Source organism: Homarus americanus, unplaced genomic scaffold, assembly GCF_018991925.1.
Source record: "Homarus americanus isolate GMGI-L3 unplaced genomic scaffold, GMGI_Hamer_2.0 scaffold2539, whole genome shotgun sequence".
Taxonomy (NCBI): domain Eukaryota; kingdom Metazoa; phylum Arthropoda; class Malacostraca; order Decapoda; family Nephropidae; genus Homarus; species Homarus americanus.
In genome coordinates, this window is record NW_024725489.1 from 3,321,408 (window position 1) to 3,345,757 (window position 24,350).

At 37.1% G+C, this 24,350-nt stretch overlaps 1 protein-coding gene across 2 annotated transcripts in view; it reads left to right on the plus strand.

Moving 5' to 3' along the window:
* LOC121864994 overlaps nt 1-24,350 on the plus strand; it is a 137,272-nt gene that overhangs the window by 83,087 nt on the left and 29,835 nt on the right. For both annotated transcript variants that reach the window (XM_042364258.1, XM_042364259.1), the window contains exons 27-31: nt 543-772; nt 2,378-2,462; nt 4,300-4,392; nt 6,237-6,322; nt 6,622-6,786. In XM_042364258.1, the coding sequence (XP_042220192.1) occupies nt 543-772; nt 2,378-2,462; nt 4,300-4,392; nt 6,237-6,322; nt 6,622-6,786 (659 nt within the window). The remainder of the gene's footprint in view (nt 1-542; nt 773-2,377; nt 2,463-4,299; nt 4,393-6,236; nt 6,323-6,621; nt 6,787-24,350) is intronic.

Sequence of the window (24,350 nt, forward strand, 5' to 3'; positions counted from 1 at the left end):
GGGAAGATATTGGAAGCATAATGTGTTGTCTAATGGTAGACCCTGCTGCCACATGGCATTATGAATATTGTGACCAAGTCCCAGGCTGCTGATCTGTCTTTCTGCCTCATTTACACACAATTGCAGGATCTCAATTGTTTCTCTTACTATTGACAACAGAACATACTGTACATATAGCATTTCTCACTATTGATTATTATTGTTTTTGTTTTCTTTATTATCATTATTACAGTGTTGTTATTATTATTATTGTTATTATTATTTTATTTTACTTTTTATTATAAATTTTATTTACTATGAATTACTATTATTATTACTATTAAATTTTTGCCCGCAGGCCCCGATGTGGGTCAGTGACCTGTACCCGGGTGGGCTAATCCCCTTTAAAAAAATAAAATAAAATATGACTGGTTATGTTTCTATGAAAGGCCGAGTACAGTATGAAACCTTATTTCCCGATGAAATGTGTTTCTTCTTGTAGTCATATTTGCCTATAGATGCAATACATTTTTTATGTTTTTTCTTTTCTTTTTTCTTTTCAGAAGTGAGACGAATGGACTGTTATAACTGGTATGTTACAGGACACAAGAAAGGTAAATATAGACGCACTTACAGCTATATACGGGAAGAAGACGGAAACACAAGTCATCGATTGCTTCGCTACACGTATGATTATGCCTGGGAAAATACACCAGGTCTAAGGGTGATTCATTATATTCCAGGTGACCCAAGGCATCAAGTACAGTGTGTTGGAAAAAAACCAAACTATGAGGTGAGCAATGCTTCACACAATAATCATTTTCATTAATATTGTCTGATTATACCAGCTGACAACTTGTTGAAATAGATGTAGAGGGGTGATCTATTAGCAGTATATGAACATAAGTGGATAAAGTTTTTAATTTATTTACGGCTTTACTACTGATTACATTATCTGAGAGTAAGTTCCATGTACAGTACTGTATAGTATTGATATCCTTCATATAGGAAAAAACTAATAGCCAGTCTTTATTCAGTTGAGGTTTGTTCAATTTAATTTGATGAACTTTTTGAAATAGTGTGACTATACAGTACTTGAATATATAGTGTACTGTACTGTAAAGTACTGTACTGTATTTCTAGATGCAATTTAAATCTGACCTCTACTTAATGAAAATCCTCCCATTACTGACATCTCTCTTCTCATTTAGTCCACTGTTGAGAGGTCTTTTATATTCTTGTTATGATATTTTGTGGCTTTGAAAGATCCTTATTTACTCTAGGTCAAGGATCCCTTTTCCGAAATCCCAAAGACTGAAAGGTTTTGAATGAACCTGACTGTATGTTAGTATGAACACAAATGTCACTGATGGGCCCAAGCCAAAGCCCCTGCATATTAAACCTACAAATATAACAAAGACTGTAATAAAACACATAGTAGCTGATATAAGTTGCATTAGCATAGAAAATACAGGTCGAATCTGCAAAGCAACTACTGTACTGTAGTTGTGGCAATCAGCTGACCTGGCTGCTGCTGTCTCCACTCATCTTAACCTGTAACCCACAAATTTCCATGTTCACACTGATCACTTCTATATTTTTAGCTACAGTATTGAAACAAATCAAACAAAACATGTACTGTCACAATACTGTGACAAGATCAAATCAATCATTACCAAAACCTAATGCATTGGAAGAATACTTAACCAAATCATGTTTCTTGTAACAATATCTTATATGCAAGAGGTTTAAGTAGAAAATTGCATTGATCAGATTTGAGGTCTGGTTATGGACCTGTGTAGGCTAGTCTAGACCAGGGCTATAGTAATTTAAGTAGTTTTAGGCATAAAAAAACCGAATGTATCAAAGAAACAAAATGCAATTGGCTCCAAAGTTCTCAGACAAAGGAACCATAACCTGTACTGATTAAGCCAGCATGGATATACTGTACCTACCTGATGCAGTCACACAACAAAGAATGAACAATGCAATGCCCACCCCAGCTACATTGCACTGACCAGAGACTGCATGCTGTATTCACATCTTTTCATTGTGTTTGGGGAAGTATATCATATTTTTTTTATTCATATAAACAAAACCATATTTATATGGGGGCAATTTTGTCTGTCCGCCTCTTTCTAGTGCAGTTTGCTTCAATTCATATTGAAGCTGGAACAGTTAAGAGATATTGAGTGTGCTGGCACCTTTTTGTGTTGGTAGGGTTTATTCCTTAACTACTGTAGTTTTATCTTTATCCAACACACAAATTATAGATGATAAAACAAATTTGACTCAAAATAGAAATATGTACCTGCAAATGTTAGGGTAAATTAATCCAATGGAGTTCCTTAAACCTAATTTAACAATAAAAACTTATATAATTTTGTTAAAATTTTAGGAGGAGCCTGAGGGACAAGGTTGTGGGCCACTGTACAGAGCTTATACAGCTGCCATGACACATAGAGATGCACTACTTATCATTAGTAAGTACAGGGTATACCATTTCAACAAAGGCCTATTATGATGTATTAGGAGATAATTTTCCTTTTTACTACACTGCCATCATAGGTAAGCTTTGTTGCACTTGGATTATATGTGTAAGAAACCTTGTTTTTTCCCCTCCCTTATGGGTGTGAAGCTGTAAGCATCCAGAGTGCAGATGAAGCACTTTAAAAAACAGCTCTATAAGGTCAATATAACAGGGTTCCAATGGAGAGAGTTCATAATACTGTAGTACTATATCTTCGCTATGAGGGCTTTATTGGGTACCAATAATGGCATAAATTATAATACAGTACTGCACTCATGTTAAATGTTTTAAAATATTAGTAAATAGGAAAATAATTTTCAATGATAATGCACAAAGTTGCATACTCAGCAGTGCATTTGGTCAAACTTAACTCCATCACTATTGGAATCCACTTTTAATATTTTATTTGGCTAAGATTGGCACTATCAGTCATTGATCCTAATATGATCCTCCTCCTCGTACATGGAACCCAACTTGTTCCCCATCTTCTCCAGAAAAATGTTTCATAAATGAGTTGTCTTGGGTGCTGTTAACTAAGTGGTAGAATGAGCAGAAGCTCTTATATTGTCTACATTCTTGACAATGATTAAAGTGATTGACATAGCCAAACCCCATCTATGAACAATAACAACATGAGGGTCACTTGCCTCCACATGTCTTTTGATGTGCATTTTTGCATCTAAACTAATTTTTTTACCTGACTGCTTGGCCACATTACCAACAATATCACTTGTAGGCTTTTTTCAAACATTATGGGTAAAAAAAAAAAAAGTATTACGGTGGAATAAACACATGCATTTGCAAAGTGTTCAAAACTGATGTAGACAGACGTTGATTAGTTGAGCAGTAATCAGTGTATGTCACTCATTTTTTGAGTGTGCAGTTCAGAAGAAAAATGAAAACATTACATTTCACATGGAATTTTTTTATAATTTCATAGATTTAAAGTTTTTGGTTTTGTGAAAAATTTCTGGAGAATAATGAACATTACAGTATAAAGAACCAATGTTCTTTGAATTATCTGTATGTCTTTAATTTACACAGTACAGTACAGTAATTGTAAGAATATAGAGAGTTGATAGTGTCAGAATTGATGTGTCAGTGTTAGAGAAGAACCTCTTGGTTATATGCATGGATTACATTACATTGTATAAGGAAATGAAGTGGATAGTATTTGGATTATGAAAAGCTTGGATTATGAAAATCACTGAAGAGGGTACAGTATTGAGTTTTGTAACTGATTCGTTGAGATTTAACAGTAATCAGCAAATTTAATAGGGGATCATCAAAAGATCATATTCAGTTCAGGAAATTGTTTAAAAATGTAAGAGTGAATTGAAATCAACATCTCATTTCCATATCAATAATGTGAATAAAGTAAGTATGAGTACACCATTCATCAGTGTGAAAGTAATGTACTATATTAGTTTATCTTTCACTCCCAAAGTGGTGTGGTCCATGAGACTTTGTTCAGTACTGTACTATACATTTATTTCATCCCATGTACCAGAAGCTGACTCTGGACTGTGGTTGATTGATATATAGATGCTAGTACAGTATATTGAGGTCAAATGGCCATGTGAAATTAATTGTATTAAATAAGTGTTTGTATATAATTATATTCTGTACATGTAACATTAGATTTTGATGGAAAAGACAAAGAAGTATGCTGAGGGGAGAAATAGAATTGTATAGTACATAATAAACCTCACAATATGCTTTGTCTTTCATATATCACTATCATAATAAGACATCTGCATTTATATATAATATTTTTGTTCCTATTTCAGATGATCCACCAATGTATCATTTGTGTGAAATTCCAATCAACAATCCAGAAGCTGGTGAAGTTTATGTTGTGAAGGCCCCATCACTGGCTCTTGGTAAGCTCATCTTGTGCTATAGTTGTCAGGAATGTTATTTTCAGAACTGATTGAAAATATGAGTACAGTACTGTAGTACAGTACTTCTTTTTCCCTCACTATACAAATGAATATTCACTTTAAAAATATTATATTCTTACTCCTCTTTCTCATTATATGAAAATTATTATCGTTTATATGCAAATGGTACCAAATTTAAATTTTGTTTATTTTTTAAAGTGTTGGGCTCTAAATTACCTGAGTTATGGATAGGTTCCTTTCCTGAAGGCTATTTGTAAGCCAAATTTTACATTAGCTAGAAGCGACCCTTCCATAGGTAATCATTGATGTACAGGTACTCCCCGACTTACGACCTACTCAACTTATGACCACCCGGACATACGACCTCCTCAGTCGTACCAAAAATTTTTCAAATTACGTATTTTTGAGTCCCGACGTTAGTGATTGCGCTGTGTACTGACAAAAATTTTTTTGGTAATTTTCTTTAAAATGGCTGGCAAGCTTAAAAGTGAGAGTTTTGTGGTGCTGAGAAGAAAAAGAGACACCCATTTTAGATTTTCTATGTACAGTATTATTTAAGCATTTCCGACTTACGACCATTTCGACTTACGACCTGGGTGTCGGTCCCTAACCCCGTCATAAGTCGGGGAGGAGCTGTATATGCTGATACAGTAATGTACAGTACTGCACATCATAGATTGTATGCAAAAACAGCAGTTAGCAAGCAAACAAGCTTATCCAATGGCAGCAGACAATGAACTTAGAGTGTAATGCTGCAAGAATTTGAGATACGTCAGCCATTCATAGGCATCCCATGCAATTATATGACAGCACGTGTCCCACTTTGGAAACATGATGCAATCTCTCATAATTTTTTTTTTTTTTTACGGAGATTAGCCCACCCGGATACAAGTCATTGACCCACATCAGGACCTGCAGGGCAAAAATATAATAATAGTGTTAATGATAATAATAATAATTAATAAACTAAATAAAAATAATAATAATAATAAATAAATACAAAAATTAAAAACTAAATCAGGAGTGAGAAACGACAATATGTATGTTGTGTTGTCAATAGTAAGAGAAACAATTGAGACCCTGCAATTGTGTGTAAATGAGGCAGAAAGTCAGATCAGCAACCTGGGACTTGGTCACATTTTTTGTGATGCCATATGGCAGCAGGGTCTACTACCTGTGATGCAATCCTCTGAAGAAAAAAATCATGTCCGGAATGGAGAGATTATTCCTAGAATTTTCAGAATGCTCAGAAAAATTTCCAGCTATTAGAGAGTTCTGGGGATTGATGATTCTGGCTAATGGAGAGATTACTGTTGAAGTCTGAGTTATCAGTATTTTACAATACAGTATTGGCTTAACTTATTGTAGTCAAGTTTAACCCATTTTAGTTCATAGTCAATTTAATAAATATCTTTAGACTAGCAGTAATGTGCAATATAATCACAAAGTTTTTTTCTAAAAATAAGTGCAATCATTATTATAAATTTTCATGTGACAACCTCTCAGTAGGTTTTATTCATTGATTAGATTTTCCTTAAGATTAATGTATGGTACTACAATACAGTAATTGTTTTCTGTTCTCCTGAGACAGTCTTGTAAATAGCTCAAATGCCTTAGAAGATAGGTCTGTATAAAAAATTTCCTACACGGATCTATAAATACATTATAGTATACAGTAGTGCATTTGTAAGTTTACTCCATATTGACTGTTTCTCCACAAGAGACAGTTATACCTACTAGTATCTCATGTGAATATTTTTTTTCAACATGCCACAAGCAAGAATTTCATAAAACCCTTCTTTTGAAATTCTTGGCCTTTATAGGAAGAAGAGAGTTGATGTATGACAACCTAACATGGAGTGAAGGACAAGTGAAGCATGTTGGAGGTAAACGTCCAGTTGTGCGGAAAGTAAGTTTCACCTTAGTGTTGTGGTATGTATGTGGTAATACAGTGGGTCCTCATTAATCAAATTGGTGCATTATGCATATATAGTATGAGTAAGTCATCAAAAGTTGCACCAGAATGCATCAAATTGATCAATACTCTTAGGATGTTCTCAATTGATCTTCTATGTTATTTTACGTGAGAATCTTTACACCTATTCTCAGAGTGAGAATGAATGACTCCTCTCACATCAAAATGCTGGATATGCATGACAACATGTATAAGCAGATGTGTTCAGCAAAAATTTTAATTTGTTTTTTCAGACAAAATGTATGTCTGTTGACCCAGAGGATGGAACAAAATCTGATGCCTTCTTTCGGGTGACGTGGGAGAGGATGGTGGATTTATCTGCTGTTGATGTTGAGCTACCCACCACTAGGAAAAAACAGGCATATGTTATCATTCACTATTTGGGAGATGAAACACTGGTAAGTACTGTCATGATCAACAACATTTTACAACCATTTTCCATGTTCACATGAGTTGACTGTGGTTATCAGATGGCAGTTCTCCATTCTGCATGGTCTCTTGCAGCCTCTCTCATCAGGTTTTTTTTCTCTAATGTCATTTCTTACAATCTCTCCCTAGACATTGTTGGCCTACTTCTGATTCTCCTTCCCTCCACATTTAGACTCTTTCATCCCTTCTTGACTCAATTAGTTACCCCCATTCTTTCTTTATGCCCAAACATTCTTAGCTTGCCTCTCATTTCAGTTTGTTCAAGCTTATCTATATCATCCTCTTTAACTACCCATGTTACACTGCCATACAACATTACACTTCTCATCCCAGTTGCATAACCATACATCTTTCATTTCATGTGGAGGGAATGCCCTCTTGCCATCAATAAGACAGCTACTTCCTAAACGTCCTCCAGCCACTTACGACTCATGCAACTGGGCTAGCTTCATCACTGACTCAAGCAGCTATCATATCACCCAGGAAGCAGAACTCATTGACATAGTCCTAGTATGTATCCTCAATGCTGAATTTCTCCAGCCTTGCTGATGCTATATGGTTACCTGCAGCAACATCTACCATCTTCTTTCCTGCACCTTATGTGTATGCACCTTCCACACTCACTGCATATTATTGAGTTTCTGCCAATAGCTTTCTCACAGACAGCTTATGGCCATTTACCTCAATCCACCACAGGTTCCCTTACCTTTTCCACTAATAAATACTTTTATTTTTGCCACATTCACTCTCAAACCTTCTGTCCCTTCCATCCTTTCATTTCCTAAATTTCTCCAATACCTCTTCAATACTATCAGTTGCCATCACTAAGTTATCAACATCATTGGTGTAGATTTCTTTTGATTGAAGGGGGTGATGACTTCTGAGACTTGTAGAAATGCACCTCCAAACATAATCATACCAGTGCTGGATTTAGAAGTGCTGGGAGAGTGCAAGATAGGTAGATACCAGGTAGCCTCACGCAGGCCCATGGGAATTCACTAATTGGCAACTCTACTCTTGAGATAGCTAAGCCACGCCCCTTTTGCCACTTCATGCATTTGTAATATTGAGGTATTATTATCTGCTTCTACTGTTTGATGTAACTAAGTGGGCGGAGCTTAATAAGTGATGTCATCGCTAGCCAATCAGCGACGTTGGATGGAATCCAGCGGGCGCAAGTAAGATATTTATATTTATTTTATATCTTTATTCAGTGGCTCCAATTAAAATAAAACAAAAAATCTCCATTCCATACATTTATTGTACAACTTTTAATGCCATCATAAGCCTTCAAAAATACGTAAATAAAAATTTCATTTTTATTTTCATTAGCGTAGATCCTATGGGAGTGAGGCTACCTGGTATCTACCTACCTTGGGGAGAGTGTGGCTGAACAGGGCCTCCACACACACACACACACACACATATATATATATATATATATATATATATATATATATATATATATATATATATATATATATATATATATATATATATATATATATATATATATATATATATATATATATATATATATATATATATATATATATATATATATATATATATATATATATTCAAAAATCCTTACTTTTGAGGTGTGTAAGTCATATTCCTCGGTAGCTTTTGCTTATATATCAAACAGCTGAATGTAGAGGCAGTTGATGATGACGTGCCATATTCCTTACAGAGTGCATTTGTTCTAATGCGTTCTTCATGTTTCATTATAATTTTTGCTCCGTATATTATCAATATGTTAACTAAATTTCAAAATGACCAATAACTTTAATGTAAAAATGCAAAAAATATTCAAGAGACCAACAAAATCGATGTTCACTCCACTGTAAACAAAGTTAAACTGAGAAGTGTTATTGGGTGATTCAATCAGCTGATGGGTGCACAAAAACTGTTTCCTGTACTGTATATATTATCAATACTGTATGTTAACCAAATTTCAGAATGACCAATAATTTTAATATAAAAAATGCAGAAATATTCAGGAGACCAATTTTCTTGATATTTACTTCACTGGAAACTAATGTAAACATAGAACCAATTACTGTATTGGCGGACTAGCCGATCAGCTGATGTGCACAACGAAACGTGTTTGTCGTAAAGATTTCGTTAATCGAACTGAAAATCCTTATGGGAGCTAACTCGTTAACCGAAATTTCGTGAATCGAACCGCTCAGTTAATTGGGGGACTTCTGTGTGTGTGTGTATATATATATATATATATATATATATATATATATATATATATATATATATATATATATATATATATATATATATATATATATATATATATATATATATATATATATATATATATATATATATATATATATATATATATATATATATATATATATATATATATATATATATATATATATATATATATATATATATATATATATATATATATATATATATATATATATATATATATATATATATATATATATATATATATATATATATATATATATATATATATATATATATATATATATATATATATATATTGGAGGCCTGCGTAAAATGAGAAACGCGTAAATGAAATAACAGAACATATGGGATGAATTGAAATAAAGACTGGGCCGACCCACTAACTCCACTTTTTGCGACACAATACGTACCTTGTAGTAAAAATATTAACTTAATTTTATGATGGTATGCACACACACATAATATAGAAGAGAAATATTAATAAGAGAATAATATACTGTACCAGGTAAAAGAAAAATCAAGGTTTAACACTTACGTTAGGTTAGGCGAGGTTCGAAAAAATCAAAGTTTAACACTTACGTTAGGTTAGGTTAGAAAAAAATCAAAGTCAGGTTAGGTTTAACACTTACGTTAGTAGAAGAGATGGGTCGGCATACATTGATGGGGGCTGGTTCCGAGGCAGAGGGAAGATTACTGGCCCTTAGGTGAATCACCATCACTATCCACCACAGTTGTCATTGCCTCCCTGACAAATCTCTCAAAGTCAACATCACTATCACTGGCTTGGGCTGGCTGTGGTGGGTTGCGGGCGAAGAAGTCTATGATGTTACGCTGACGGCTAGTGTTGATGTGTTCGTGATACATCTGGATGTACGGCTCCATAGTCTTCAACAGCTGGTTATTGAAGACCTCATAGCGGTGATCGGCAGGGTCGTTGGAAAGGACGAGCTTGAGTTTCTCCGCAAACTCGATGGCATCCTTTACATTAACTTCTGTTGTTCTCGGGCTGCCCCACCACCTGCATCTTCACTGACATCATCGTCTTCCAACATCTCGTCAGCAGTCACCTGAGGATCCCTGATCACCTCCATAATGCCGTCGTTGGTGTTCTCGGAGAAGCCTGTAGCTGTAACACTCTGTGCAGTTTCTCTTGCAAGGTCCACTGCCACTGCAACAGACTAAACCTCACCAGTCACAGGTTGACTCTGCCTCCCACCTGGGATACCTTGCAACACATGCCGCCACTCGTGACGAATCGTTGCCACAGACAGCGGCCCCCATGCCTCCACCAAGAAATCAACAGCTTTCTTGATGTTGAATTTCTTCCAAAACTGTTTGACGCGAACTTCTTGCTCCGCCAACTCTTCTTTCTCGTTCTCATCGCTCTCGCTATCGGTGTCACCCAGGTTACGCAACTCATCCTTGGTGTTGGTTCAGTCGTTCAGGAGCTTAAACTTCTTTGCAGAGAATGCAGCCTTAACGTCGTTGCATATCAACTCCTGGTCCATGGGCTGGATTAACGACGTAGTGTTGGGAGGAAGACCACTTTTACGTTGGGGTGACGATCCAACAGTAGGGGCTAGTGTTCTGGTGCGTTGTCAAGGAGCAACAAAATGTTGAATGGAACATTCTGTTGCTCGCAGAATGTCTTGACGTCGGGAACGAAACAGTCGTCAAACCAGGAGAGGGACAGAGTAGTGAACATCCACGCCTTATGTGCGGTTAGCCAGTGGAGATTTAGCTTGGTCATGTCCATGTTCTTGTAAGCGTACGGCTTGTGGGCCGTGTGGATCACCGATAACTTGAGCTTACAGGTACCGGAGGCATTGGTGGTAAACAGGATGGTGATGCACTCCTTCTGCAATTTCCGGCCCCGACACTTGCTGGCAGACTGGACAACGAAGGTCTTGGTAGGTAGCTTTTTTCAAAACAGACCGGATTTATCCATGTTGAACACCTGGTCGTCGGTGTACTGTCCTTCCTCCATAATGTCACGTAAGAATGGAGGAAATTCCCTAGCCTCAACACGGTCAGCACTCGCTCCTTCACCAGCAATGTTAATGTTGGTGATCTTGTTCCTCTTCTTAAACCCTTGCAGCCACCCAGAGGAAGCAGTGAAGGGTTTGGGCTCTGCAATTCCCATCTTACGTGCCACTGCTACGTACAGTTTACGTGCATAGTCCTGAACTGAGCGCGTGTCCACTGCCATGTTACGTCTTGTCTGACGAATCAAGTAGCTCACCAGCAAATTCTCAGTCTTGAGCAGCACATTGTTCTGGCAGTACTTCACCATTGAAGCACCTGCAGACTTTGTGATGCTCATGTGTTCTTTTATCTTGGCGGCATCCTTCTTGATCGTCCGGATCGTAGATTCGTTCACGCCATGCTGGCAAGCCAAATCAACTTGCCTCGTTCCTTTTTCAACTCTTGTACGATCTTGTACTTAACTTCATAACTTAGGGCACGTCGTATCTTCTTTGGCTTTGAGCGGCTGGGTCCAGGTAATGCAAGGTTTTTCTGTAGTGGTGGGGGTCCAGCGTATGCCAGTCTTACGAGATTAGCGGGAACAATAGAACACAGTTTACACGGGGTGACTGTGAAGAAGGCGACTGACGGTTTCTCTGTGGTGGCAGGACACGTCATATTACATTGAACCAATCACAGCTAGCGGGGGAGGGAGGTAAGGATGTGTGGCCCAATCACAGTCCGATACGTCATATGACATCACCGATAATGCAACAGCGACATACTGCGCAACCTTACTCGCTCCGCTTGACGGGATAGCGGGCGGCTTGAATCCAAAATGGCGCGGCGCATCTGGACCCTCCAGCGACTCGCCACGTAAATGACCAAATTTACTGCATAATTAAAGCATTTCGATTCTGGCAAGGCACCGCGTAAATGACCAAAAGCGTTAACCAAAACCTCGCAAATCCAGACTCTACTGTGTGTGTATATATATATATATATATATATATATATATATATACAGTTAACCCTCACTTTACGCGGTTAATGTAACCCGGAGGGTACCGCGGAAAGCGAGAAACGCGTAAAGTGAATAACATAACATATAGGATTAATTGAAATGGAGTCCAGGCCGATCCCCAAACTCCACTTTTTGACGACACATAACTATGTTGTAGTAAAAATAACATCGTAATTTTATGATGGTACATGCACACAATTAATACTTAAGAGAAATAGAGAAATACAGTCGCCAAGTTAATGTCCACTCAAATAATGGACACGACTCCTTCCCCCTCTTCTCACACTACACTGCTGGCTCTTCCCTCTGAGAAATTTTGGGGGGAAAACCAGGTATAGTAATAAATAATACCTCAAACTAAAGTTAGGATAATATAATTGACATTGCTGGACTCCTTGTAAGACCAGGAATATTTTGAATATAAATGTCATATATTTTTCGCAAAAGATAACATATTTACTCAGATTAAACATTACATCTAAAATTTGTATGTCTAATGCAAAATCTATGATGTTTATATTCAAAATGATCATCAAATTGTAAGAATTCCAGCAATGTAAATTATATTCTGGCCGGGTAATTTGTATGAATTTTATGAGCTAAAACAAATATCTTCAGTTATTAAAAAAAATATATATTCTTCACGACACTATCTGTCTATCAAAGTACCCCACCTTGCCTCCCCCCTCTTCCAACCGCGCGGTCAGTCCCAACCCTCCCCCCCACCCCCCACCAATCCTCCCTTCAAGAGAAAGAGTGGGTGAAAAAAATAAATTTTAACATTTTGTATTAAATAATACCTCAGATTAAAGTTAGGATAATATAATTGACATTGCTGGATTCCTTGTAAGACCAGGAACATTTTGAATATAAACGTCATATATTTTTCACAAAAGATAACATACTTACTCAGAGTGAACATTATATCTAAAAATTTTATGTCTAATGCAAAATATATGATGTTTATATTCAAAATGATCATCAAATTGTAAGAATTCCAGCAATGTAAATTATATTCTGGCCGGGTAATTTGTATGAATTTTATGAGCTAAAATAAGAATCTTCAGTTAATAAAAAAAAAATATTCTTCACACGGTAACAGATGGTCGGTCGCCGGTCCCTCCCTCCCCCCCATCCCCCACCAACGTCCCTACTAGATAAATGTGTGGGAATACCAGACTGTTTACCTTTTTAGTAATAAATAATAAATCAGACTAAAGTTAGGATAATATAGTTGACATTGCTGGATTCCTTGTAAGACCAGGAATATTTTGAATATAAATATCATATATTTTGCACAAAAGATAACATATTTACTCAAGAGTGAACATTATATCTAAAATTTGTATATCTAATGCAAAATCTATGATGTTTATATTCAAAATGATCATCAAATTGTAAGAATTCCAGCAATGTAAATTATATTCTGGCTGGATAATTTGTATGAATTTTATGAGCTAAATTAAAAAAATTATACTTCACCCGTGTAAAGGGGTACACCCACCGCGGAATGTGAGCATCCTGGGTTCTGGCAGGGCACCGCGTAAACGTGGAAACGCGGAATGTGGGACCGCGTAAAGTGAGGGTTGACTATAGGACTGTAGGTGCGCGTGATCTAGGTATATGCTGATAACCACAAGGAAAGAAGAAAACAGAAGTTCCCAAGCGCTTTCGTGTAATTCACATCTTCAGGGGTGAGTACAGTCTGTACTCACCCCTGAAGATGTGAATTACACGAAAGCGCTTTCTGGGAACTTCTGTGTTTTCTTTCTTTCTTGTGGTTAATAGCATATATATATATATATATATATATATATATATATATATATATATATATATATATATATATATATATATATATATATATATTTTTTTTTTTTTTTTTTTTTTTTTTTTTTTTTTTTTTTGTGGGGTATGGGTTGTTTGTTCGGACTCAGGATGGGATGGAGAAAGGAAACTCACAATGTGCTCTCTGTATACATGTTGTATTGGATGTACAATGCAGCTTGGTGCTGGGAAGGCAGCATGGTTACAAGCGTGATGTAGAGAGAGCTGGTTGGTGAGGGTTCTCAGAGGAGGACAGCTTGTGGGTCGCCATGCTCGCCGGCGGGAGAGAGGACCACCAGGCAGGCGGAGGAGGAGGAGGTGTTGCTTGTTGGTTGGTGTAGGTCGAAAGAGAGGTAGGTCACCACAAGGTCAGGTCTTATATGGCGGAGGTAGGCGTGGCTTAATAGTTGACCTCCGTCATGTAAGGCGGCGCTCAGAATCAAACAACATAAGTATAATATCAGAACTGGATCTGAAAGCAGTGCCTTGTTCGTTCATGTTAGGAATAATAATCACCCCATTGCTTGGGAAAAAAGCTTAGAAGTATTCAAATCATCTTGTGTCACAGAAAGACTTCTGGTTGAAGCTAGTTTCATTAAGGAATTAAAATCAATAAAACTTAGTGATGGTCAGTTCAAAACTGATATGTTACATAAATTTATTTGTCAGTGGCCCATGTTACATAAATTTATTTGTCAGTGGCCCAAGGTTAAAAAAGCTTTGAAAACCTTTGATCTAGATGTATGATAGCTATTTTGTGGGTCCCTTTTTTCTGACCTGACCTGGCTAGTCACGTCACCACTGTGGGGTATGAGATTGTTTGGTTCACACTCAGGATGGAATGGAGAAAGGAAACTCACAATGTGCTCTCTATATACATGTTGTATTGGATGTACAATGCAGCTTGGTGCTGGGAAGGCAGCATGGTTACAAACGTGATGTAGAGAGAGCTGGTTGGTGAGGACGCTCAGAGAAGGACAGCTTGTGGGTCGCCATGCTCGCCAGCGGGAGAGAGGACCGCCAGGCAGGCGGAGGTGTTGCTGGCTGGTTGGTGTAGGTAGAAAGAGAGACAGATCACCACGAGGTCAGGTCTTAAATAGCGGGGGTAGGCGTGGTTTAGCAGTTGACCCCCGCTCCGTGGTGTATGGCGGCGCTGGTTGACCTAGACCACGAGGCATACACTGGGGAATTGGTGGGGTCGGCTAGGCAGCGACAAACAGCGTTTGTAGGGGAGAATTCCACTACACACTTTGGCAATACTGGGCATACGTTGTGTTGGTGTACATCTGTCCTGCTCAGTGTTGGCTGATTCTGGGTCAGCTACACGGTACTCATTTAGCCTCTCATCCAAAGTTGTCTTGAATAAAGACAACAAACAATAGATATATATATATATATATATATATATATATATATATATATATATATATATATATATATATATATATATATATATATATATATATATATATATCGTTATGTTAGGTGAGTTTTTCGTCAACAAGTTGGAGTAATTCTTTGTTGTGAAAAATAAGTCACGCTCCGCTTTTGTTTACTCGTCCGTGGTTATCTCCCTTACTCTTGGTACACTGTCATATTTTATTGTACCTGATTTACTCATTGTATCAGTGAGTGGTACTTGTGTAATACTGTTTACCTATTACTAAATAACATTCGAATGTCTTTTACTGGATGTAAATGAATGTCGTGGCAGTACAGCAGAGACTTATTCACGTGAATCAACATCTCACCACTGTATGTTGGTTGGAGAATGAAGGTCACTTTTGTGGGTAAACTTCATTTTTAATGAGTTTTTGGGGTGATTATTTACTTCTTCACAGCTGGTGATTTTTCATAGAAAACCAATTTAACAATGCCGCATTTTCACTGTTTTATAGTGGACACTATTGTAGTTCCGGAAAATGTGTTAAAAAGCGGTTATTTCTAAATTAAGTCTAACCTAACCGTAATTGATAAGAAAAATAAGCGGCAGAAGTATTGTGAGAAGACCTCACCAACCTGACCAAAGAAACCTACCTAACCTTAACTAACTTCCTAGCTATAAGGCTCAACCCTCTGGACCCTCTAGCTTATTAAATAGAATTAACTTAATATTATATGGTGTAATTTTACGTGTTTTGTGGTCATAGAATTGTCTAAACATTACAAAATATATATTAATAACAGCGAAAGAAAGACCAGTGTAACACTATAAATTCACCAAATATAAACATCAAAACAAGTGTGTCAGTTGTGAAGTCTCCCAGTTTAGTCTTTTCTAGAAATAGCTTTGGTAATACTTGTCATTTGAGACACTTCAACAACGTTTTCTAGACTAGTTATATCTTGAAGTCAACTCCTTTATATCAAGAATACCATAAGTTGGTGCACCATTCTAGAACAGGGTTAACCAACCAAATATCCCAGATGGTCATCACCAGAAGGAGTTTATAGGGTCAATTTGTAGTTTTAACCAACCAGGGCTCTCAAGTTGAGCAAATGACCTATAATTACCTTACCTAACCTCTTAACTGGGGCACACCACTCCCCTGGATCCTCAGGTATATTTAAGTCATTTGCGAGGGAAACATCTTAGAAGAAACATGTCTTAAAATTGTCTAAACCATCAGAAAAACACATTGCTCGACTCGAGAGCCGTGGTTGGTCGAAACTACAAATTGACTGTTTATAGAATTATAGTAAAACCCCCATAATTCAAAATAATGGAGCTCTTGCCCTTATGAATTCTGAGATTTTACAAAATGTGAGGGACACCTCTCAAAGGAAAAACACACCCAAAAAGACAATACTTTTCCATTATCTGATCCAATCTAGATTTAAACATTTCTAAGTACAGTACCAGATTTAGGTGCCTGGTTCAGGGTTAGGTAAAGGTAGGGGAGACTGCAAGCACTAGAAGGACTTTAAGGCCATTACATCCTGGTTGGTGAGGGTCATATCTTAGTTGTCACATACTGATTTTGTTGAGACACTCATTCTAATTGATGAATATATTGTTTATATAAATTTTATTATAAATTTGTACAAGAAATAACATAGAAGAAAATTTATTCAGAATTAAATTACATTATAAGAATACATTACTGTATTAACCTTTTGCCGGGAGCTTCTGGTGGAAATATAATAAACAAACATAACCTAGCTAACGAAACCTAACCTAAGCTACCTAACCTAATCATAATCATTCCTAACCTAATCTATCCTAACCTAACCTAATCTATCCTAACCTATCTAATCTAATCTAACAATTCATGTTAAACCTAACCTACCTAACCAAATTTATCCTACCTAACTTGAAATAATAGTAACCATCTGTTGTAAAGAAGTAACCTGTCTATGAAAGGAATTGCATCTTGGATATAAACAAAGGGGCACATTGGTATTGGCAAACTCGGAAAAAAAAATTATGATACAAAATGTATTCCTCATCTACTTTCTGCCATTCTCATAATGACAGAAAGCTTTTATCTTCTTTGGAGAAATGTCATTAAGTTGGTGGTTTAGGTACACAACTGTGTCAAGTACAGTACAGTATAGTTTTACCATTATATATTTCTTAGTGCAAAACTAAACCAAATCATTTGTAGGCTTTTTACTTTTCATATTTATTTTTCCCCCATACATAAAAACGTTTTGTGCCTGTTCACTTAACAATGACATGTTTGGGCTCAATCTGCTGGCAAATGCTTCCCAGCTGCCGACTGAATGCTAAATGACATTACGCTTTCCAGTGACCTTTCCATACAAACTGAAATTTAGCATCTTAACACGACACTGTGTGAAGCCCAGCAGCAGTTCATCTCTTACACTGGGGAAGGAAGGGGGTTCAGTTGCAATCCAGTGAGTCAGTACAGTAGAACGTCAATTTAACGCGCATCTATTTAAAATTATTGATTTAAAGCGACACCCACAGTTAAGGACAATGTATCAATTTAAAGCAAATCTTTCCTATTTTACGCGAATCAAATCTGGCGCGTCATATGGAAACAATATTTTAAGTTTTCTGCCAAACACCTCTCCGGGCAGCTACGTGGCTGCCCGCCAACCCTCCTGCATCGTCGGTTCTCGCACTGACGCTCTAGTGAACGGACGTACTGGGTGACACTCCTTCCACCACATGCATCAACCATCGCCACTATGTCCAAGAGGCCAACAACTACATCATTAAATGGCCTATCTACGTCTGGGCAGACACTGCCGTCATCCATTGCTTCCTGCATGTCAGGTGCCTCCATAGCCATACCACCAGACAGTGATGTTAGATGATGAGGTGACCGAGTTGGGCTCTGCATCTTCAGAGGATGACTTGCCTAACTAAAGGTGGGTGAAAATCTATTTTTGATAGCATAAAGTAATGAAAAACTAAGTTGAGAAGAAAGTGAGTGCTTGGAGAGGGCTAGGGATGTGAGGCAGTAGACAGTACAGTGCAGTACCACGCAGTTACAGTACCGTCCAGCTCTCAACTCGACTGCAGGAAGTGCTTGCTGCATATATATCATTACGCCATATATTTTTCTCATATTTATTAGTTAATAAAAGTCTTTTTTGATTCTCCCAAGTACCCAACTAAATTATTCCATTGAAACAACACTTCGATTTAGTACGAATTCGGTTTAAAGCGACCTCTCTTGGAACGTATATCGCGTTATATCGACGTTCTACTGTATTACCAGCTTGCAGCATAATACTATACTTTTATTGTACTGTACTGTATTGTACTATGTGCATTTCAGCTTAGTGTAGTGATTATTGTATTGACTCATAAACTAACAAAACAAAATAATACCTGGTGCTACTATAGTATGCGTTCTACTGAGCTGGAAGCAGTCTACCGAGCTCTGGTTGGTCTACCGGGATATTTACACTATCGCGTCTCTTGACCAAACCAAACCTAACTTATTGTAATATAATTATCTTAACCTAACCTAATTTAATCTATCTTAACCTAACTAACCCAGGCTAGGTTAATGGTTACTACAGTGTAAATATCCCGGTAGTCACAAATCCAGCTCGTTAGACTGCATACTATAGTAGCACCTAATATCCTTACCTATAATAATAATGAGTGGACTTGTAACCAGAAAATAAACATTTAATTATTATTTTATGCTATACCATGAAACATAACATACAGTATTTCGATCATATTATGTGCAATTAAACTTGCTGTGGTCTACATTGAATCATAAAACTAATACCCTTACCTGGAAAAAAAGAAGATATACTGTATACTGTAGTAAAATATAACCACCCCACCACCAGAGAAAACATACTACAGTGGTCCCTCGGTTAACGAACGCCTCGGTTAACGAAATTTTGATTAACGAATTACCTTCCATAAGAATCATCAAATCGGTTAAGGAAAAAAAATTTATTAACGAAACCCTTACGAAAATCACGTTTTGTTTTGAACATCAGCTGATAAGCTGAGGAGGCACTCAGCCAATTCAGTAATCGCTTCTATGTTTACATTCCAATGGAGTAAATATCAAGAAAATTGTGCTCTTTAATATTTGTGCATTTTTTATACATTATTAAAATTATTGGTCATTCTAAAATTTAGCCATCCAAGCTCTGTTTACATAAAGTTTTTCAACTATTATTTACATGCACACACTGTCCTAAGGGCAAAGCTGAACTGTACATGTACACAAAATAATGTACAAAATGATTACTAAGATTTTTGTCCAGTGCAAACTATAGCATGATTATATTCAAAGTAATCACTATCGCAATGTAAGTTATATTCTCCCCGTTCACTTCTGTGACATCTTATACCGTAAGCAAAAAACACAAACTCAATCTAAAGGACATAAATAAACAATTAAATACTTCACACCTCAGCGCCAACTGTCAAAAAGTCACTGTAACCCCTCGCTCCCTCCCCCCCACCTTCCCAGAAAATGTTTGGTGGTTTTCAGTAGGCATTAAGTTTTTATCTTATATAATAACTCACACTAAAGTTAGGAGAATATAATTTGCATTGCTGGAATCCTTGCAAGACAGCGAATAATTTGAATACAAACGTCATATATTTTGCACAAAAGATAAAATATTTGCCCTCTGTAATAAAATTATTAAATTACATCTAAAATTTGTATGTCTAATGCAAATTATAGCTTGTTTATACTGTATTCAAATTACTCACTATTTTACAAGAATTCCAGCAATGTAAATTATATTGTCCCCAGTCATTTCTATGCAATTTTATGAGCAAAAAACAAAACTGGACTAATCAACATACGGTAAATAAACAAATTAAATACTTCACCAGACCTTCCCCGCTAACTGTGGTCTCTTGAACACAGTATTTTTACGTTTTTACAATACAATTATTGGTCATTCTGAAATTTATTTAACATACAGTAGAAGTCCAAAAATCCGGACTGCTTGGGGATTGGGTTGGTCCGGATTTTCCGGATTCTCAGGCAGTACTTTTAAAATTCAAATTTAAGGAGGAATAAAGAAGAGATGAACAGGTACATTTTGATAGTTTATTCATTAGCAAATATAGCGTGCTTCATTTATCAAAACGAGCAGTTTTAATGAAAAAGCTGTGAATTCTAGAATTTTATTCTTTGCCATTTTTATATCATAAATTGTATACTTTCCAATGTCGTATGTTTCCATTAGAACAGTATTGCTCACACCATGTTCTAGTTTCTTAATTATTTCAAGTTTGTCACTCAATTTCAACGTGTTCTTCTTTCTCTTCACACAACGAAGTTTATCTACTTTAGGAGCCATTATTATGGGCTTGTACAGTACTCTGTAAATGGAAAGAGTAGGACTCAAAATATTGTTATATTATAATGGTATTCTATTCATACTGTGCTTGATATAATGCATTCACGGAAATGTAATATTTTTGCTGAAATGACATACGTATTACAGTGGAAAGTGGGAAAAAATCGTGACGAAAACAATGACTTTCCCTTTCTTTCGTTCAAAAGATGTTACCGTAATCGCTTTTCGTATGGTTTTCAGTTCAAAAACTGTTGTATTACAATAATATTCTATCCTAATTGACTTGAATAAATACTACGATACCATATTTCTGAATATTTTCATTAAAATCCATCAAAATCATTTTCCTTTTCATCGTCTGCAGCACCAAACAGCTTCTCCCAGTCCTCTCTTTGAACAAGGCTAGAGGGTACGTGTTGTTCGAATCGTTTTCAGTTAAAAAATTATTACATCACACGTAAATTTTACCTAAACTGTGCCTGAATGAATATATTCTCGGAAATAAATAGTAGTTTTGCTGAAACGTGATGTATTTCAATGTAAAATAGGATAAAATACATGACGAAAACAAGACTTTACCTAAGCTTCCGATGTTCTTGAGATGTTACTCGTTTTTTTAATAGTTTTCGGTTAATTTTCTGTTATATTACAATGATATGATATTCATACTGTGCTTGATATAATACATTCACGGAAATGTAATATTTTTGCTGAAATTACGTACGTATTACAGTGGAACGTGGGATCAAATTGTGATGAAAACAATGACTTTCACTTTCTTTCGTTCAAAAGATGTTACCGTAATCGCTTTTCGAATGGTTTAGTTAAGAAACTGTATTACAATAATATTCCCTCCTAATTGACTTGAATAAATATTTGAATGGAAATATACAATATTTTTGTTGAAACTACCTGCGTTTCAGTGTAAAGTGTCGTAATAATAAATGGTAAACAATTTGCCTTCGGCACTCGTGTTTCAGGCACGGCGAGCCTCGGTTTATAGGATGTAGTGTTTTTACTGAAGGTTTTGTTGTTCCATTACCCTCAAAAACGTGGGTCGAACTATAAACGAGGAATATCATGAATTAACGATTTCTTGGTCAAAAAATCAGGGTCGACCTATAAACGAGGGGAGGTTATAGACGAGTATATACGGTATGTTGTCACAGTTTGATTGCTCGTTTTAAAGTGGCGACCACGAGGTCGCTTGTTGTCGCTGTACAGCTGTGGCGCTCACGCATGCGCACATACACACAAAAGCCCGATAAAAAAAAAAAGTTTTTGAAAAGTCCGGATTCTCGGGTGGTCCGGATTTCTGGCATCCGGATTTTGGGACTTTTACTGTATTGACAATATATAGTGCAGTGCAGTGTTGATTTAAAGAAAATAATCTTGAATTACACCTAGTGAACTTAAAATTTTATTGGTGAAATGACAGCATCAAGCATGGGGTGATTTCTCTTCCATCCCCACTTCCTTCTCTTCTCCCTTCTCCTCCAACCCCACTTCTAATTCCCATCATCATCAACCAGGAGCCTTCTACATACACACCTCAAAGTAAGTGTACTTTACTGCATTTTTGTTTTACTTTGTATGTAATTTTCGGTGAGCTGGAACCAATTACCCAATATCCCTTTGAAACAATGGATTCGGTTAACGAAATTGTCACTTAACGAACGTTTCTGTGGAACGAATTGTGTTCGTTAACCGAGGAACCACTGTAGTCTACTTTCTGATTCGTGATTATACATGCAATCAACACTGAATTAGCTATAAAGAAAACATCAATGTATTCTATAAATAATTCATATTCACATTCTTATCACCATTATAATTACCAAAACTGTTAATGCCTAGTACAGTCAATCAAGTTATTTCTGCTTCATTGAATCATATTCATTATGTAAAGATTTATTTAGTAATGTAATGTTTATAACATTATTTTCGTAATTTGATTTTGCAATTGAGGTAATGCAAATCAAATACATAAATCAGCCTCTGGTCTTATTTACATAATCAAATAGACTGTATGTAAAGGCAACATCTTTCCTGACTGTACATACCTACCTACATCAGCTTTGGGGAAGATGATGTGACAACATGCTTATTAGACAGAGCAAGTAATATACAGTATAGTCTGGATTTACGCTGTCAATTGAACCCGTGGAGGCCTGCGTAAAACGAGAAACGCGTAAATGAAATAACAGAACATATGGGATGAATTGAAATAGAGACTGGGCCGACCCACAAACTCCACGTTTTCCGACACAATACATACCTTGTAGTAAAAATAACATCTTAATTTTATGGTGGTATGCATACACAATTAATAATTAAGAGAAATATCAATAATATTAGGTTTTTAACACTTACGTTAGTAGAAAAGCTAGGTCGGCACACGTGGATGGTGGCTGGTTCCGAGGCAGAGGGCAGATTAGTTGCCCTCCGGTGAATCACTTTCACTTCTCGCAGAGGTTTTCAGGGCCTTCCAGACAAACCTCTCAAAGTCCATATCGTCACTGTCAATATCACTATCACTGACTTGGGCTGGCTGTGGTTGTGGTGGGTTGCGGGCGAAGAAGTCCTTAATACTACGTTGACGACTAGCATTGATGTTGTCGAGATAGATCTGGATATACGGCTCCACAACTTTCGTCAGATGGTTATTAGACTCTTCATACCGATGCTTGTCTGGGTCGTTGTGAAGGATGAGCTTAATTTTCTCCCCCAACTCGATGATTTCCTTCACACAATCATGACTTGGTCCAGGTAATTCAAGGTTTTTCTCGGGTGGTGGGGGTCCAGCGGAAGCCATTGTGAGGGGAAAAGCGGGCACAAGAGAGAACTGTATACGCGGACTGCGAACAATGAGACTGGCCCGACTAGGTCAGCGACTTTTACCCTCTGGTGGCAGGGCACGTCATGTTACATTAGACCAATCACAGGTAGCGGGGGAGAGAATGCATGGGTGGTAAGGATGCGCGGCCCAATCACAGTCCAATACGTGATATGATGGTCAGCGATAACGTAAGAGCGGCCTAATGCGCACCCTTCACCGCGCTGCTTCCCGTGTATGGTCAAGAATGGACCGCGTGAGTAAAAAATGGCGCGGCGCGTCTGGACCTCGCCGCGTAAATGACCAAATTTACCGCATTATTAAAACATTTCATTCTGGCAAGGCACCGCGTAAATGACCAAACGCTTTAACAAAAACCGCGTAAATCCAGACTATACTGTAGTACTGTATACTGTATATAAATCTATTCAACGCATCAATGTTTGTGAGCTACCTAAAGCTAACAATGGCAGAACAACGAAAAACATGAGCAGAATTTAACTACAGTTAACCCTCACTTTACGCGGTCCCACATTCCGCGTTTCCACGTTTACGCGGTGCCCTGCCGGAACCCAGGATGCTCACATTCCGCGGTGCGTGTACCCCTTTACGCGGAGAGCGGCTGGCGAGCCGTGCCATTTTTGGATTCAAGCCTCCCGCCTTCTGCCATGTTGTGTAAGCGGCGCGAACATGGTGCGCACAAGGTCGCCCAGTCATCAAAACATTACCAGTTCTTCACCCGCCACCCACCACAGCCGGCCCAAGTCAGTGATAGTGATAATTATGGTGAGGATATGGACTTATATGGACTTTGGGGAGTTTGACAAAGAGGCCCTGCAAGCTTCTGTGGTGGAGAGTGATACAATTGATACAAG